At 36.6% G+C, this 17,181-nt stretch overlaps 1 protein-coding gene across 5 annotated transcripts in view; it reads left to right on the plus strand.

Moving 5' to 3' along the window:
* The window catches only part of LOC100619090 (cilia- and flagella-associated protein 43-like), a 273,713-nt gene that overhangs the window by 67,413 nt on the left and 189,119 nt on the right, over window positions 1-17,181 (plus strand). For all 5 annotated transcript variants that reach the window (XM_056804363.1, XM_056804374.1, XM_056804366.1 and 2 more), the window contains exons 7-8: window positions 12,837-12,899; window positions 14,843-14,913. In XM_056804363.1, coding sequence (XP_056660341.1) covers window positions 12,837-12,899; window positions 14,843-14,913 — 134 coding nt within the window. The remainder of the gene's footprint in view (window positions 1-12,836; window positions 12,900-14,842; window positions 14,914-17,181) is intronic.

Here is a 17,181-nt window from a genome sequence, read left to right on the forward strand (position 1 = left end):
TGATTCTTGCTCTTTTGCAAGATCATTGTCTTCCAGTTGCCTAATACTGGTCTTTAAAGACTAGCTTTCCTTTTCAGTTTGGTCTATCCTGCTTTTTGAGGCTTCCTGATATTTCTCCAATTGGGAGTTCTTGTCCCTCAGATTGTTGTATTCTCTTTGCATTATTTCCCATTTTTCCTGCCAGAAGGCCAACATCTTTTTGATAACCTCCAATTTAAATTCTTCAAGAGCTTGTGGACAATTTCCATTTCTTTTGGAAGTTTTTGGAGCATTTATTTGGGTTTCCTCTTCTGTTATTTCCTCTGTATTCTGTATTTTCCCTCCGTAAAAACTCTCCAAAGTCAACCCCTTCTTCTTGCTTTTCTTGTTGTTGGGATGTTGTTCCTGGGCACTGTTTGCCATCTCTATGGTTTTTTCTTCCCTTTCCAGGCAGAAATCTGAGTGAGGAGGGCTAGCTCTCTGTGTATGGATCTAATGCTCAAGGCTTTTGCCTTGGGCAAACTTCGATTCTCCTCAGCTGGTCTATCTTCCTGGGGGAGCCCAAAGTCTGCCCTCCCCTGCCTGCTGGCATTTCAGGTATTACTACTCTTAGGGGTAAGTCCTTGGTGGTCTTAGTTAACTCCCAAGACCTATAGGTGCCCCTTGCTCACTTCAGGGGTGCCTTTTGCACACTCATTAATTATGGTGCGCTGGTTCTGAGTGCCAGAGATCTGAGCTCCCCTTGGCTGCCTGCTGGGGTTTCGGGTGTTACTGCTTTCAGGGATAAGTCCTTTGTGGTCTGAGTCAGCTCTCAAGACCTGGGGCTGCCCGATGGTCACTGGTGTGACCCTCCTTCATTTGTTGGTTCTGGCATGCACTGACTTTAAATCTGGCTCTGTAGGTGTGGTGGGGGAGGGTAGGTCAGCTCAAGTTTGGGGGGAGGGCAGGTCAGCTCAAGTTTGGGTGGGAGCTTTTTTGTTCCCTTATAGTGTCGAAATGCCCCAATCCCATGTACCTTCAGTGCTTCACCCTACTATAGAGTCCCTCCTTTCCTATGAGAATAAGTTTTTTTGGGTCTTTTGGGGTCATCTGTATCGTTGGGTCTGAGAGGGGAAGTGAGCCGCGTCTAATCTGTCACCATGCTTACCCAGAAGTTCATGATCCATTTTTGGAGGGGATTTTTTTGGTGTGTGCTTGTTTAGAGATGGGTTTGGTTGAGCTCAGAAAATTCCTTACTCTACCAACTTGGCTTTCGGAAGTACTTATCCATTAGGTGGATTTCTATGTACCAGGCACTGTGCTACACATTAAGATCCAAGGCAGCTCTCTATATTTTTTTTGTTTCTTTTCTTTTTTTTTTTTATTAATATATTTTATTTGATCATTTCCAAGCATTATTCGTTAAAGACATAGATCATTTTCTTTTCCTCCCCCCCACCCCCCATAGCCGACGCGTAAGTCCACTGGGCATTAGATGTTTTCTTGATTTGAACCCATTGCTTTGTTGATAGTATTTGCATTAGAGTGTTCATTTAAAGTCTATCCTCTGTCATGTCCCCTCAACCTCTGTATTCAGGCAGTTGCTTTTTCTCGGTGTTTCCACTCCCATAGTTTATCCTTTGCTTATGAATGGTGTTTTTTTTTTCTCCTGGATCCCTGAAAGTTGTTCAGGGACATTACACCACCCCTAATGTAGAAGTCCATTACGTTCGATTATACCACAGTGTATTAGTCTCTGTGTACAATGTTCTCCTGGTTCTGCTCCTCTCGCTCTGCATCACTTCCTGGAGGTTGTTCCAGTCTCCATGGAACTTCTCCACTTTATTATTCCTTTGAGCACAATAGTATTCCATCACCAACATATACCACAGTTTGTTCAGCCATTCCCCAATTGATGGGCATCCCCTCGTTTTCCAGTTTTGGGCCACCACAAAGAGCGCAGCTATGAATATTTTTGTACAAGTCTTTGTGTCCATTATCTCTTTGGGGTACAGACCCAGCAGTGCTATGGCTGGGTCAAAGGGTAGATATTCTTTTGTCGCCCTTTGGGCATAGTTCCAAATTGCCCTCCAGAATGGTTGGATCAGTTCACAACTCCACCAGCAATGAATTAATGTCCCTACTTTGCCACATCCCCTCCAGCATTCATTACTTTCCTTTTCTGTCATGTTGGCCGATCTGCTAGGTGTGAGGTGATACCTCAGAGTTGTTTTGATTTGCATCTCTCTGATTATAAGAGATGTAGAACACTTCTTCATGTGCTTGTTAATAGTTTTGATTTCTTTATCTGAGAACTGCCTATCCATTTCCCTTGCCCATTTATCAATTGGAGAATGGCTTGATTTTTTGTACAATTGATTTAGCTCATTATAAATATGAGTAATTAAACCTTTGTCAGAGGTTTCTATGAAGATTTTTTCCCAATTTGTTGTTTCCCTTCTGATTTTAGTTATATTGGTTTTGTTTGTACAAAAGCTTTTTAGTTTGATGTAGTCAAAATTATTTATTTTACATTTTGTGATTCTTTCTATATCTTGCTTGGTTTTAAAGCCTTTCCCCTCCCAAAGGTCTGACATGTATACTATTCTGTGTTTACCCAATTTACTTATGGTTTCCTTCTTTATGTTTAAGTCACTCACCCATTTTGAATTTATCTTGGTGTAGGGTGTGAGGTGTTGATCTATTCCTAGTCTCTCCCACACTGTCTTCCAATTTTCCCAGCAGTTTTTATCGAATAGTGGATTTTTGTCCCAAAAGCTGGGATCTTTGGGTTTATCGTATACTGTCTTGCTGAGGTCGTTTTCCCCCAGTCTATTCCACTGATCTTCCTTTCTGTTTCTTAGCCAGTACCAAATTGTTTTGATGACTGCTGCTTTGTAATATAGTTTGAGGTCTGGGACTGCAAGGCCCCCATCATATGTGTTTTTTTTCATTATTTCCCTGGATATCCTTGATCTTTTGTTCTTCCAAATGAACTTTGTTATGGTTTTTTCTAAATCAGTGAAGAAGTATTTTGGTAGTTCAATGGGTATGGCACTAAATAGATAAATAAGTTTGGGTAGGATGGTCATTTTTATTATATTGGCTCGTCCTATCCATGAGCAGTTAATGTTTTTCCATTTGTTCAGGTCTAGTTTTAGTTGTGTGGCGAGTGTTTTGTAGTTGTGTTCATATAGTTCCTGTGTTTGTCTTGGGAGATAGATTCCTAGGTATTTTATTTTGTCTAAGGTGATTTTGAATGGGATTTCTCTTTCTAGTTCTTGCTGCTGAGCTGTGTTGGAGATATATAGAAAAGCTGATGATTTATGTGGGTTTATTTTGTATCCTGCAACTTTGCTAAAGTTGTTGATTATTTCAATTAGCTTTTTGGTTGAATCTCTAGGATTCTTTAAGTAGACCATCATGTCATCCGCAAAGAGTGATAACTTGGTCTCCTCCTTGCCTATTCTGATGCCTTCAATTTCTTTATCTTCTCTAATTGCTACTGCTAGTGTTTCTAGTACAATGTCAAATAGTAGAGGTGATAATGGGCATCCTTGTTTCACTCCTGATCTTATTGGGAATGCATCTAGTTTATCCCCATTGCAGATGATATTAGCTGTTGGTTTTAGATATATACTGTTTATTATTTTTAGGAATGACCCTTCTATTCCTATGCTTTCTAGTGTTTTTAATAGGAATGGGTGTTGTATTTTATCAAAGGCTTTTTCTGCATCTATTGAAATAATCATGTGGTTCTTGCTAGTTTGCTTGTTGATGTGGTCAATTATGTGGATGGTTTTCCTAATGTTGAACCAGCCCTGCATCCCTGGTATGAATCCTACTTGATCATGGTGAATGATCCTTCTGATCACTTGCTGGAGTCTTTTTGCTAGTATCCTATTTAAGATTTTTGCATCTATATTCATTAGGGAGATTGGCCTATAGTTTTCTTTCTCTGTTTTTGACCTGCCTGGTTTTGGAATCAGTACCATGTTTGTGTCGTAAAAGGAGTTTGGTAGAACTCCCTCTTTGCTTATTATGTCAAATAGTTTGTATAGTATTGGGGTTAACTGTTCTCTGAATGTTTGATAGAATTCACAGGTGAATCCATCAGGCCCTGGGGATTTTTTCTTAGGAAGTTCTTTGATGGCTTGATGGATTTCAATTTCTGATATGGGATTATTTAAGAATTCTATTTCCTCTTCTGTTAGTCTAGGCAGTTTGTATTTTTGTATATATTCATCCATTTCTCCTAAATTGGTGTATTTATTGCCATATAATTGGGCAAAGTAATTTCTAATGATTGCCTTAATTTCCTCCTCATTGGAGGTGCTGTCCCCCTTTTCATCTTTAATGCTGTGAATTTGCTTTTCTTCCTTCCTTTTTTTAATTAGATTGACCAGTACTTTGTCTATTTTGTTTGTTTTTTCAAAGTACCAGCTTCTTGTCTTATTTATTAAATCAATAGTTCTATCACTTTCGATTTTATTAATTTCTCCCTTAATTTTTAGGATTTCTAATTTGGTTTTCTGCTGGGGGTTTTTAATTTGATCGCTTTCGAGTTTTTTCAATTGCATTTCCAATTGATTGATCTCTGCTCTCCCTTGTTTGTTAATATGAGCTTTCAGGGATATGAATTTGCCTCTGATTGCCGCTTTGGCTGCATCCCAAAAGGTTTGAAAGGATGTTTCGCCATTGTCATTTTCCTTGATGAAATTATTAATTGTTTCTATGATTTCTTCTTTAGCTAAACGGTTTTGGAGTATCATATTGTTTAATTTCCAATTGGTTTTAGATTTGGTTTTCCATGTACCATTACTAATCATTATTTTTATTGCCTTGTGATCTGAGAAGGCTGCATTCATTATTTCTGCTTTTTTGCATTTGTGTGCTATGTTTCTGTGACCTAATGTATGGTCAATTTTTGTGAATGTGCCATGTGGTGCTGAGAAGAAGGTGTATTCCTTTTTATCCCTATTTATTTTTCTCCATATGTCTATTAATTCTAATTTTTCTAAGATTTCATTCACTTCTTTTACCTCTTTCTTATTTATTTTTTGATTTGATTTATCTAAATTTGATAATGGTTGGTTTAAGTCTCCCACTAGTATGGTTTTATTGTCTATTTCTTCCTTCAATTCTCCTAGTTTCTCCATTAGAAATTTGGGTGCTATATTATTTGGTGCATACATGTTGATTAATGATATTTCCTCATTGTCTAGAGTCCCTTTTAACAAAATATAATTACCTTCCCTATCCCTTTTGATCAGGTCTATTTTTGCATTGGCTTTATCAGATATCATGATTACCACTCCTGCCTTCTTTCTATCAGTTGAGGCCCAGAAGGTCTTACTCCATCCTTTAATTCTGACCTTGTGGGTGTCAACCCGCCTCATGTGTGTTTCTTGAAGACAACATATGGTAGGGTTTTGGATTCTAATCCATTCAGCTATTCGTCTACGTTTTATGGGTGAGTTCATCCCATTCACGTTCAAAGTTATGATTGTCATTTGTGGACTCCCTGGCATTTTGATTGCCTTCCCTAATTCTAACCTTTTCTTCTTCGGCTCTACCTTTTAGTCCAGTGATTTACTTTGAATCAGTCCCCCTTGTCCCCTCCCTTGATGTTTCCCTTTTTAGTCCCTCCCTTTTTGTTCCCTCCCCCTCCCCCCTCTCTTTCCCTCCCTTTTTGTTCTCCCTCTCCCCCTCCCCCCCTTGGTTTTCCCTTCTCCTTACCCTTGTTGGGTAAGATAGAATTCAAGATCCCAATGGATCTGGATGTTTTTCCCTCTCAGAGTTGATTTCCCTGAGATTGAGGTTTAAGTAAACCCCCCCCTCTCTTCCTCTCCTTCTTATAGGAGTTTTCTTCCCCTCCCCTTCCCCTGTGAATCTTTGTGTGAGAACCATTATTCTATTTGGTCTTTCTTTACCCCCTATTTATACATTACATTTTCCCCACATATTAGTATACATAGGTTGATATAAATGTAGTCCTTATAGAAGAGAGTTTGAGTAAAAGAAGAAGATAACATTTTCCCCTTTCCTTAATATTTACCTTTTCAGGTATTCCTTGCTCTTTGATTTTCGGTATCAAACTTTCCACAGAGCTCTGGTCTTTTCTTTGCAAAAAGTTGGAAGTCTTCTATTTTGTTGAATGCCCATACTTTCCCTTGGAAGTATATAGTCAGTTTTGCTGGGTAGCTGATTCTTGGTTGGAGACCCAGCTCTCTTGCCTTTCTGAAGATCATGTTCCATGCCTTACGATCATTCAGCGTAGAACTTGCAAGGTCTTGTGTGACCCTGATTGGCATTCCTTTATATCTAAATTGTCTTTTTCTGGCTTCCTGTAGGATTTTTTCTTTTGTTTGATAGCTTTGGAATTTGGCAATTACATTCCTGGGAGTTGTCTTTTGGGGGTTTAGTGTAGAAGGTGTTCTGTGAGCTCTGTCAGTGGATGTATTGCCCCCTTGTTCTAGAATCTCTGGGCAATTTTCTTTGATTATATCTTGTATCACCATGTCCAGTTTGGTGTTTATTTCTGGCTTTTCTGGGAGTCCAATTATTCTTAAATTTTCTCTTCTCCCCCTATTTTCCAGATCTATCACCTTGTCAGTGAGATATTTTATGTTCTCTTCTAATTTCTTGGTGTTTTGGCTTTGCTTTATTAGTTCTTGCTTTAAAGCCTGGTTTTCTTTTACAGTTTGGTCAAACTGGTTTTGTAGATGCGTGAATTTCTTTTGCATCATTTCCCACTTTTCCTCCCAGAGGGCTTCCATCTTTTTGGTCCTTTCTGATTCAAATTCTTCATGGGTTTGTGGAGAGTTTCTATTTCCTTTGGAAGATTTTGGAGAATTTTCTTGTATATCTTCTTCTATCTGCTCTGTATTTTGTATTTTGGCTCCACAGAATGTGTCCAGAGTCGCCCCTTTCTTCTTATTTTTCTTGGTATTTTGGGGCTTCTGTGCTTCTGTGGAGTTTGTCATCTCTGAACGTGGAGGATTGGCTTTTCTTGTCTTTGTCTGGTGATCAGAGGCTTTAGTCCTGGGCAGATGTTGGTTCTATGAGCGTTCCCTGGGTTAAACTGAATATGCCTCACTGGAACTGGAATGGAAGGGTCGGACCACGAGGCCACACTCTCCCCCTGGCTCGATTTCCGGAAGTTGCCTTCAGAATCCCTGGCCGTGAGGCTGTTTCGTCGGCCTGCGGGGGGATGGGCTGCCGCTTCCCCAAGCTCCGAGAGCACAGACTTTCACTGAGACTTGGATAGCAGGATCCAGCCCGTGAGGCTGTCTTGCCCACCCTGAGGGTTGCTGTTGTTTTGACCAGCTCTCTGCAGCGGAGGCCCCAGGCAGTAACTTTCCCCCGGACCGACCGGCTCTTTGCAGCGGAGGCCCCAGGCAGTAACTTTCACCCGGACCTACCAGCTCTTTGACCGACCGGCTCTTTGCAGTGGAAGCCCCAGGCAGTAACTTTCACCCGGACTGGGACTTGGGTAGAAGACCCTGAGGGTTGTTGTTCCTCAGACCCTGCTCTCTGAGCCCGGCGCGGCTGCCGCTTCCAGGAGCCTTGGACTCTGCGCTCCTACCCCTGAGGTCCGAGGGATCTCGGGTTCTGGCTTTTAAGGGGAGCCGTACCTTTTGAACCGGGTCCAGGTCCAGGAGGAGGGTTCCCAGGGTCTGTGCTGTTGATCGTTTTGAATTTCGGCGCCTTAGGAGCTTATAGTTTGAGATCGGTCGGGAAGGGTTTTCCGGAGATCTGAACTTCAGCTTTCTCTAAGCCGCCATCTTAACCAGAAGTCCTCTATATTTTTTAAAATGTAATTTTTTTAAAAAAAATTTAATTTTTAAAATATATTTTAAAGTATTTTTCCAAGGTTACATGATTCATGTTTTTTTCTCTCCCCCTTCTGGGAGCCGACAAGCAATTCCACTGTGTTATATATGCATTATCATAAATAAGTGATAAATCATATGTTTTTCTTCTGTGTTTCTATTTCCATAATTCTTTCTCTCAATGTGGATAGCATTCTTTATAATAAGTCCCTCAGGGTTGTCTTAGAGCATTGCATTGCTATTAGTAGCAAAGTCAATAACATTTGATTGTTCCACAATGTTTCACTTTCTAAGTACAATGTTCTGTTGGTTCTTCTCATTTCACTCCACATCAATTCATGGAGGTCTTTTTAGTTCATATAGAAATCCTCCCACTCATCATTCCTTATAGCACAATAGTATTCCATCCCCATCACATACCACAATTTGTTCAGCCATTCCCAGTCAAGAGATACCCCCTCATTTTCCAATTTTTTGCCACCACAAGAAGCATGGCTATGAATTTTTTGTACAAACATTTTTTATTATTATCTCTTTGGGGTACAAACTCAGTAGTGGTATTTCTGGATCAAAGGGCAGACAGTCTTTTAAAGCCCTTTTGACATAATTCCAAATTACCTTCCAGAATGATTGGATCAATTTACAACTCCATCAGCAATGCATTAGCATCTTAATTTTGCCACATCCCCTCCAACATTTTTTATTTTCCTTTACTGTCATATTGGCCAGTCTGCTAGGTATGAGGTGGTACCTCAAAATTGTTTTGATTTTCACTTTCTCATGTGATTATTGATAGTTTTGATTTCTTCATCTGAAAACTACCTATTCATATCCCTTGACCACTTGTTGATTGGGGAATGGCATGATTTCTTAAATATGATATAGTTCCTTATAAATTTGAAAAATTAGACCTTTGTCGGAGTTTTTTTTTTTATTAAATAGACTTTTCAAGTTTGTTGCTTCCCTTCTAATTTTGTTTGCATTGGTTTTGTTTGTACAAAACCTTTTTAATTTGATATAATCAAAATCATTTATTTTACATCTTGTAATGTTCTCTATCTCTTGCTTGGTCTTAAATTTTTTTTCTTACCCATAGATCTGATGGGTATGCTATTCAATGTTCACCTAATTTATTTATTATTTCCTTCTTTATATTTAAGTCACTTATCCATTTTTAATTTATCTTGATATAGAATGTGAGATGTTGATCAAATTCTACTTATTTTCCATGCTATTTTCCAAATTTCCCAGCATTTTTTGTCAAATAGTGCATTCTTGTCTAAAAATCTGGGATCATTTGGTTTATCAACACTAGCTTGCTCAGGTAATTTATTCCAAGTCTATTCTATTGATTGACCCTTCTGTCTCTTAGCCAGAACCAGATTGTTTTGATGATTACTGCTTTTATAGTACAGTTTAAGATCTGGTAGTCTTGGGCCACCATCCTTAACAATTTTTTCATTAGTTTCCTTGATATTCTTGATCTTCTGTTATTTTATATGAACTCTGTTATAATTTTTACCAATTCTATAAAATAGTTTTTTAGTAGTTTGATAGGTATTGCAGTAAATAAAGTTAATTTTTGTATAATTGTCATTTTTATTATATTAGCTCATCCTACCCATGAGCAATTAATGTTTTTCCAGTTGTTTAGATCTAGTTTTATTTGTGTGGAAAGTGTTTTGTAGTTGTGCTCATATAATTCCTGTATTTGTCTTGGTAGATGTATTCCTAAATATTTTATATTGTCTAAAGTAATTTTAAATGGAGTTTCTCTTTCTAACTCCTGCTGCTGAATTTTGTTGGAAATATACAGAAATGCTGATGATTTATGTGGGTTATCTTATACACTGAAACTTTGCAGAAGTTGTTAATTATTTCCACTAACCTTTTAGTTGGTTTTCTAGTTTTCATTGAATATGTGATAGTTTAGTTTCCTCATTGCCTACTTTAATCCCTTCAATTTCTTTTCCCCCCTCTAATTGCTACTGCTAATATTTCTAGTATAATATTAAATAATACCAGTAGGTTATAATGGGTATCCTTATTTAATTTCTGATGTTATTGGGAAGGCTTCTAACTTGTCCCCATTGCAGATGATACTTGTTAATAGTTTTAGATTTACACTGTGGTCAATTATGTGGATGGTATTCCTAATATTAAACCATCCTTGCATTCCTGATATGAATCCCACCTGGTCATTGTGAATAATCCTTGTGATAACTTGCTGTAGTCTCTTTGCTAGTATTTTATTTAAGAATTTTGCATCTATGTTCATTAAGGAGGATGATCTGTAGTTTTCTTTCTGTTTTTCATCTGCCTGGCTTTGGAAGAAGTACCATATTTATATCATAAAAAGAATTTGGTTAGATTCCTTCTTTGCTTAATTTGTATAATATTAGGATTAGTTGTTCTTTAAATGTTTGATGGAATTCCCTTGTGAATTCATTTGGCCCTGGAAATTTTTTCTTAGGGCCTTACTTTATGACTTGTTCATTTTCTTTTTCTGAGATGGGATTATTTAAGTATTCTATTTCCTCTTTTGTTAATCTGGGCAATTTATTTTTTTGAAAATATCCACTCATTTTACTGAAATTGTTATATTTTTGCTATATAATTGGGCAAAGTAGTTCTTAATAATTACCTTAATTTCCTTTTCATCTTTGATACTGTTAATTTGATTCTCTTCTTTCTCTATTTTATTAGATTAACAAGTACATTATTTTTTCCCCAAAGTTTGAGCTCCTAGTCTTATCAGTTCAATTGTTCTTTTACTTTCAGTTTTATTAATTTATCCTTACATTTTTTGGATTTCCAATTTAGTTTTCAACTGGGGATTTTTAATTTGTTCTTTTTTTAATGATTTAATTTGTAAGCTCAATGCATTAATGATCTCCCTCTTGATTTTGTTGCTTTAGACACTCAGATATAAATTTTCCCTTGAGTACAGCTTTGATTGCATCCCATAGGTTTTGATATGTTGTCTTCTCATTGTCATTCTCTTTAATGAAGTCTGTGATTGTTTTTATGATTTCTGTTTTGACCCCACCAGTTTTGATGAATTATATTATTTAGTTTCTAAGTAATTTTAAATTTGCCTTTCCATGGACCTTTGTTAATTATCATATTTTCTCATTATCATATTTTTTGATAAATTATTATTCCTCAGATAAGTTTGTTGATACTCCTGTTCTTAAGGATTAAATGATTAACCCTCCATTTAGTTTGAATCATTTCCTCAAAAGGTCCCTTATTAATTTAATTTTATTGCTTTGAATTGAGTTTGGTATGTATTTAACATTTCTGCTTTTCTGCATTTCTTTATTAGATTTACATGGCTGATTTTGGTAATGGTGCCATGTCCAGCTGAAAAATATGTATATCCTCTTCTCTTCTCATTCACTAATTTCCAGTGACTGATGATATCTCACTTTTCTAAAGTTACATTCCAGTCTCAACTTCTTTTTTATTTATCTTCTTGTTAGACTTGTCTAGGTTTGAAAGGAACACAATGAGGTCTTTAACTAATTTACTGACTACCACCTCTTGGAGTATATCAAGCTTTTCCTTGTTAAGGGATGTTATACAATACATAAACATTAAATGTTGATGTTATATTATTGCTTTTAAGCTTAATGTAGTTTATCTTTCTAAAAGATTTATTTTGATTGTTGCCTTGTTTGAGATCATGATGACTATCATTTATTTTAAAAACGTGCCTGAATCATAATAATTTCTACACTAGAAACTCATTTTGACTCTGTGAAATTGTGTTGCAGATGTGTTTCTTACAAATGACATTGTTGGATTTTTCTTTCTAATTTATTTTTTTACCTCCCTCTTTCTTATGGGCAAGTTCATTCCTTTCACAATCATGGTTATAATGTTTATTTGTATATTTTCCTCCTTCACATCTTGTACTTTTTTTTGGCCTCATCCCCATTGTAAACCTCCATCTTTACCAAAAAAGAGGTAGTAAATGAGAATTATAATACTATTGATTTATAACTGAGGCGAAATAATTAAGCTGGCATCTTCTCCAGCTTGTCATGCTACCATTGAAGTGGTGCACTTCACAAAACAAGTCCAGAAACCCAGAAGTTCAATCAATGGAACCAATATTCATTTATTAATCTCTCAATTAATAAACATACCTACTGGTCAGGAAAAGCCTTCCTAGTGAAAGTTGCGCTGAACTGAAATTACAATGCAGTTTTTATAAGGGTGCAAGATACAAAGCAAACAATGTTCATTAATGAGACATAACCTTGATGGAGCAAGCAAACCTTCTAGACTCTAGAAGCTATATTTGTCGTAGTAAACAGGACATTCCATTGTATATCTTATCCTAGCCTGGCTGCTTGTTAGTAAGGGAGCTACTTTCTCATGGATCCTGATGTATGTTGTTTTGGATCTGAGCTGACTCACCTTCACAGGAAAGCTCAGTTCTGATTTCTACTTTCCCCAGGGAAAAACAGGTTTTCTGGTCAATGATTTAGTTTACCTCACTTCAGCATCATAATCAGAAATTTGCTTGTGTTTATTTTCCTAGAGTAGACCTATCTCTTTACACAACCGTTTCTGATCTTATTATCTCCAATATTTCCTTCAGTTAGGCAAGGATACTTCTTACCTTAGTTAACTCCTTGGGCCAGGCTATGTCCCTCAGATCGATAGCACTGCTCTTTTTCGTGGACAGTAAGGCTAGTGGTTCAATACATTAATTTACTCAGTTTGCTTTAAGCATCTCATCTCTGGGGCTTGTGCTTTAGTTGAAGATCTAAAGATAGATCTATCACATTACTATTGGACAGAAGCTTGCTTGGAGTAGGCCAATAATATGTGAGTATTATTTCATATCAAAAAGAGAAAATAGACTATATAAATGTTTCTATAAACTTTAAATTTAGTTATGTAATGTGCTGTGATTCCCTGAGGGAATCAATTTCAACAAGCATTTATGAAGCATCTATTATGTGCTAGGTACTATGTTGAGCATTATTTTTTCATTTTTTTCCATTTTTTTCTTTTTACATAAAAAAGATAATTTATTTACCTTGATGCCATCATCCATAATGACACCTGAAGAAAAGTGGACACACAGAGGTATGCAAATAAAAATGGTTAATATATGTAGGTTTTAGAAATTAATAATCAATAACTAAGTATTATATTTTTAAAGTTTTATTAATAATAACTAAAATAAAAAAGCTACCAGAACTCAGCTCCATCGCAGGTCAAAGAGAAAGAGAGCATGGGAGGAGTTACAGTCCACTTAAATACCATCACACAAAACACAAGGATGCAGGAAAAGGGAAAAGGATTCTGGGTAATATAGAAAGGAACTTGTGGGTCATGTAGTTATTTTAAGGGTTCAAGAATTTCTAACTATATCTAGCATAGTATAAGTTCAATCTTATGTTAAACTTTAGTATAAATTGCTTGATAAATCCCTTATGAAATAAATTACCTTTTCTGCAATGGGGTATTGGTTTTGTGTGTCCCATGACATTTTCTAAAGGAGGGTTCTTCTCTAAAACATAAATCTTTCAGAATTCCTACTCCTCCCCCCCTCCCCCCGATACTTGGCTAAATCTTTTGCTTCTTGATAATATATAGAAATGCTGATTATAATTGGAACTACTGAACTAAGTTACTGAATAATTTGCTCTGTAAACTACCCCCAAAATGCAATGAAGCCTGCTATCTTCAAGGACAAGCAGCATTCACTGATCTATATAACCTTATTATTATTATTATTATTATTATTATTATTATACTTTTCCTTCTTGGTATTCCCCCTTTAGGGTTTGTATATTCAGTTTATCTTACATAAATTTTTTATGACTTACATCTATGGTCTGATTGAGGTTCTGTCTGTCTATCTATATTTATTATGGAGAGTGGGATGGAATTCTCTATGAGCAAAGCATCTACCTTAAATACAGCATTTCATGGTGTACCAAAACATTTTCATTGTACAGACTTCTTGCCAGATTCATACTCTCCTATTTCCCTTAGCCAATCCTCTAAAGAAATGCGAATGCCAGTGCTATCTAGGAGCCTTTGGTTTTTCCAAGAAGGCCTCCTATTGTGCTAAGCTAACTCTCTCACCTTTTTTAACCATTGGTCTCTGTAACAGAAGATTACTTGTTATGATTGCTCTGTAGTTTTGAAGATAAAGGTGTTCTACAATTGTTTATAATTTTCTTGACTCATAAAGCTTCTTTGAGAACAGAAAAAACAAAAACATATGTGTGCCAGCTGTTTTTTATTCTTCTTTATGGTAATCATTGACTTACTAGATAAAAGATTGATAGTGAGTAAAACTGAAAACCACACATTCTGGATGCTTTAGATTTGATCCTTCCTGAAAGTAAGGAATCTCAGAGTTTAGTTTTAAAACTAAAAAAAAAATCTCCCAAACAACTAAAATTATTTTCTTCCACTTTGAGGACTCTATTTCATAAAGCTTATTTCTCTGGATAAACATTTCCAGAGATGAAGAATACTAGTATGAATGTAAAGTTATTACAATTTTGAGTTTGAAGGCAAATTTACATTCAGTCAATGAAGATATATTGAATTCAATCCATAAGCACCTTACAGATGAGAAGAGAGATACCATAAAAAGGTAAGTGACTTGCCCAGGATTATACAGTTGGTAAGATTCTGCTGGAAGATTTGATCTCAGGTCTGCCTGAATACTAGGTCTAGTGTTCTATTTTCTTCCTATACCACCTTATAAAAAGAGCATAAATAGGGGGCAGCTGGGTAGCTCAGTGGATTGAGAGCCAGGCCTAGAGACAGGAGGTCCTAGGTTCAAATCTGGCCTCAGACACTTCCAAGATGTGTGACCCTGGGCAAGTCACTTGACCCCCATTGCCTAGCCCTTACCACTCTTCTGTCTTGGAGCCAATACAAAGAATTGACTCCAAGACGGAAGATAAGGGTTTAAAAAATAGCATAAATATAAAGTTTATTATTATTATTATCCTTTAACATTTCTGTCATCTATGTTACTTTGTTTTTATTTCATGAAAATGAAGAAATCCATTCTAGTGATACCAGTGTTAACACAATGGCATTGCACAAAGAAGGATTATTTGTTGCTGGAAATGTAAGATGTTCTTCTCCCATATTTATTTTCCTTTAGAAAATACAGGCCATAAAATTTCTCTTTCTAAATCTTTTGAGCTAGATTTTAGAAAGTGAATTCATTCAGAATAATATTCTAAATCTTTGTTGTTTCTCTTTTGAAAGTGAATATAGGGGGCAGCTGGGTGGCTCAGTGGATTGAGAGCCAGGCCTAGAGACAGAAGGTCCTGGGTTCAAATGTGGCCTCAGATACTTCCCAGTTGTGTGACCCTGGTCAAGTCCCTTAACTCCCATTGCCTAGCCCTTACCAGTCTTCTGCCTTGGAACCAATACACAGTATTGACTCTAAGACGGAAGGTAAGGGTTTAAAAAAAAAGAAAGAAAGTGAATATAAACTTTAAGAAATAGTCTTTGGGGGGACAAGGTGGAGAGGGTGAAGGAAGTAAAAGTAAAAAAATCCCAGATAATTATAGTTTAATTATAGTCTTGGCTAAATCTTGATTTGAGGCAATATTAATTGTATATTTCTGTTTCTCTTTTTTATATTTTTAGAGTGTTAGTCATGGTTTTTCCACCTCAGCAATTTTTTGTAGGCTCACATAGTGAGAATCAAGAGGGGATCTTTTAAGTCATCTCTAAGTGACTCATTTTATAGATTAGGAATCAGGTCTAGAAAAGTTAAGTTACTTGACCCAAGATCACACTGGTGAAAGATGTTGAATATGATCTGTATCTGAATTTATTATACTCTTGTGATTAATCATTGTAGTTTATAATTGTAGAGGCTGCAACAAAAAAGAACCAAATCAGTTGTTATTTTTCACTGTAGCATGAGAATCAACACCATAGTAGGTATATAATTCTCTTGGTTAGAAGAGAATAATAAGATTATGTGTTTTGTCCCTTCCAGAGTCAAAGTTTTACTCTTTCCTTATCTATAGGAAGAGTTAACTAAAGTACTTCTTGACAAGTCAGTAACCCAGAGGAACAGGATATGACTATTGCAGTTGCTAAAAATCTTTCACATATAGATATTCAGCCCATAGATCCCCAGTTGGAACTCTACCCTTCCTTTCTCAGACTGTTTTAATGCTTTATATCTCCCTTCAAAATTTCCTTTTATACCCGTTTTAACCCACTTGTAAGATAAGGAGTAGAGGCTTAGGGAACAGTTGGCATATAGTCATTTATTTGCTTTGGCCCATATCCCCAGAACAGATAGCCCTGAACACCTTATAGTTTTCTAATATTAATTTCAAAGGGTCTAAGCAAAGCCCAAATTCAGTCTTGCTACTGGAAAAAGTGACATCAAAGTCTTCTTGTAGGGAGTCCAGCAATCTTTATATACTAAAGGTCTATTAAATTAGCCTTTATATTTACATCCCATAATTATTACTCAATCAGTTAATCAACAAGCAATTATTAAGCACTTTAATTATGTGCCAGGCACTGTGCTAGGTGCTAGGGATACAGAGAGAAAGACAAACCAGAACCCAATATCAAGGAGTATATCCACTAACCAAGAGACAAAATATATTTGTGTATATATGCATACACACATGCTGGACACCTACTATGTACTCAGTTTTGTCTTGGGTGTTAAAGAAAATAAAAAAAGAAGTTTCTTCCCTAGAAAAATTAATACCAGTGTAAGGGTTAAAATTATGATTGAGACTGAATGTAATAATTATATTTGGTTGCCAAGGATTTTATTTATAAAATCCTAATGAAACACCGAAACTCACAGCTGGAAATTTTATGGTGATTTAATTGATATAGTGGAGGAGATTAAGAAGAAGGAAGAAGGAAGGGGCTAGTACCAGGCGGGAAGATTTGGAGCTCTAGAAAGTAAGGTTTTGAGTGTGAAGGAGGAAAGAATCAGCCTGACCTCCAAAGGGGCTCAGCTAAGATGCCCGAACCTGAAATCAGCTCCAGGGCAAAACTCACCATGAAACACAGGCAATAGCTGCCACCACACCAAGATGTCAGAACACTTAGCACGCTGCCAGCCAGAGTCATCTCTCCAGGGAAAGAGGAGGAGAGAGGAAGTGACGTGCCTTATATAGACAGTTTTACATCACTTTCCTGCATCTCATCTGTACCAATGATGGCTTAGCTTGACATAGTACAGCCCATTGGTCTGTCCTTTTTGCTGCACATGTCTGTTGAAGGCCATTTCCTCAGATAATTAAATCTTGAGTTTGATGCAGACCTTCCAAATCTTGTGAAACTAAGAAGGGAGGAGAAATGTAGGGTTTCCAAGACCTGATTCTGTTATTCCAAGTATCTC

This window comes from Monodelphis domestica, chromosome 1, assembly GCF_027887165.1.
Source record: "Monodelphis domestica isolate mMonDom1 chromosome 1, mMonDom1.pri, whole genome shotgun sequence".
Taxonomy (NCBI): domain Eukaryota; kingdom Metazoa; phylum Chordata; class Mammalia; order Didelphimorphia; family Didelphidae; genus Monodelphis; species Monodelphis domestica.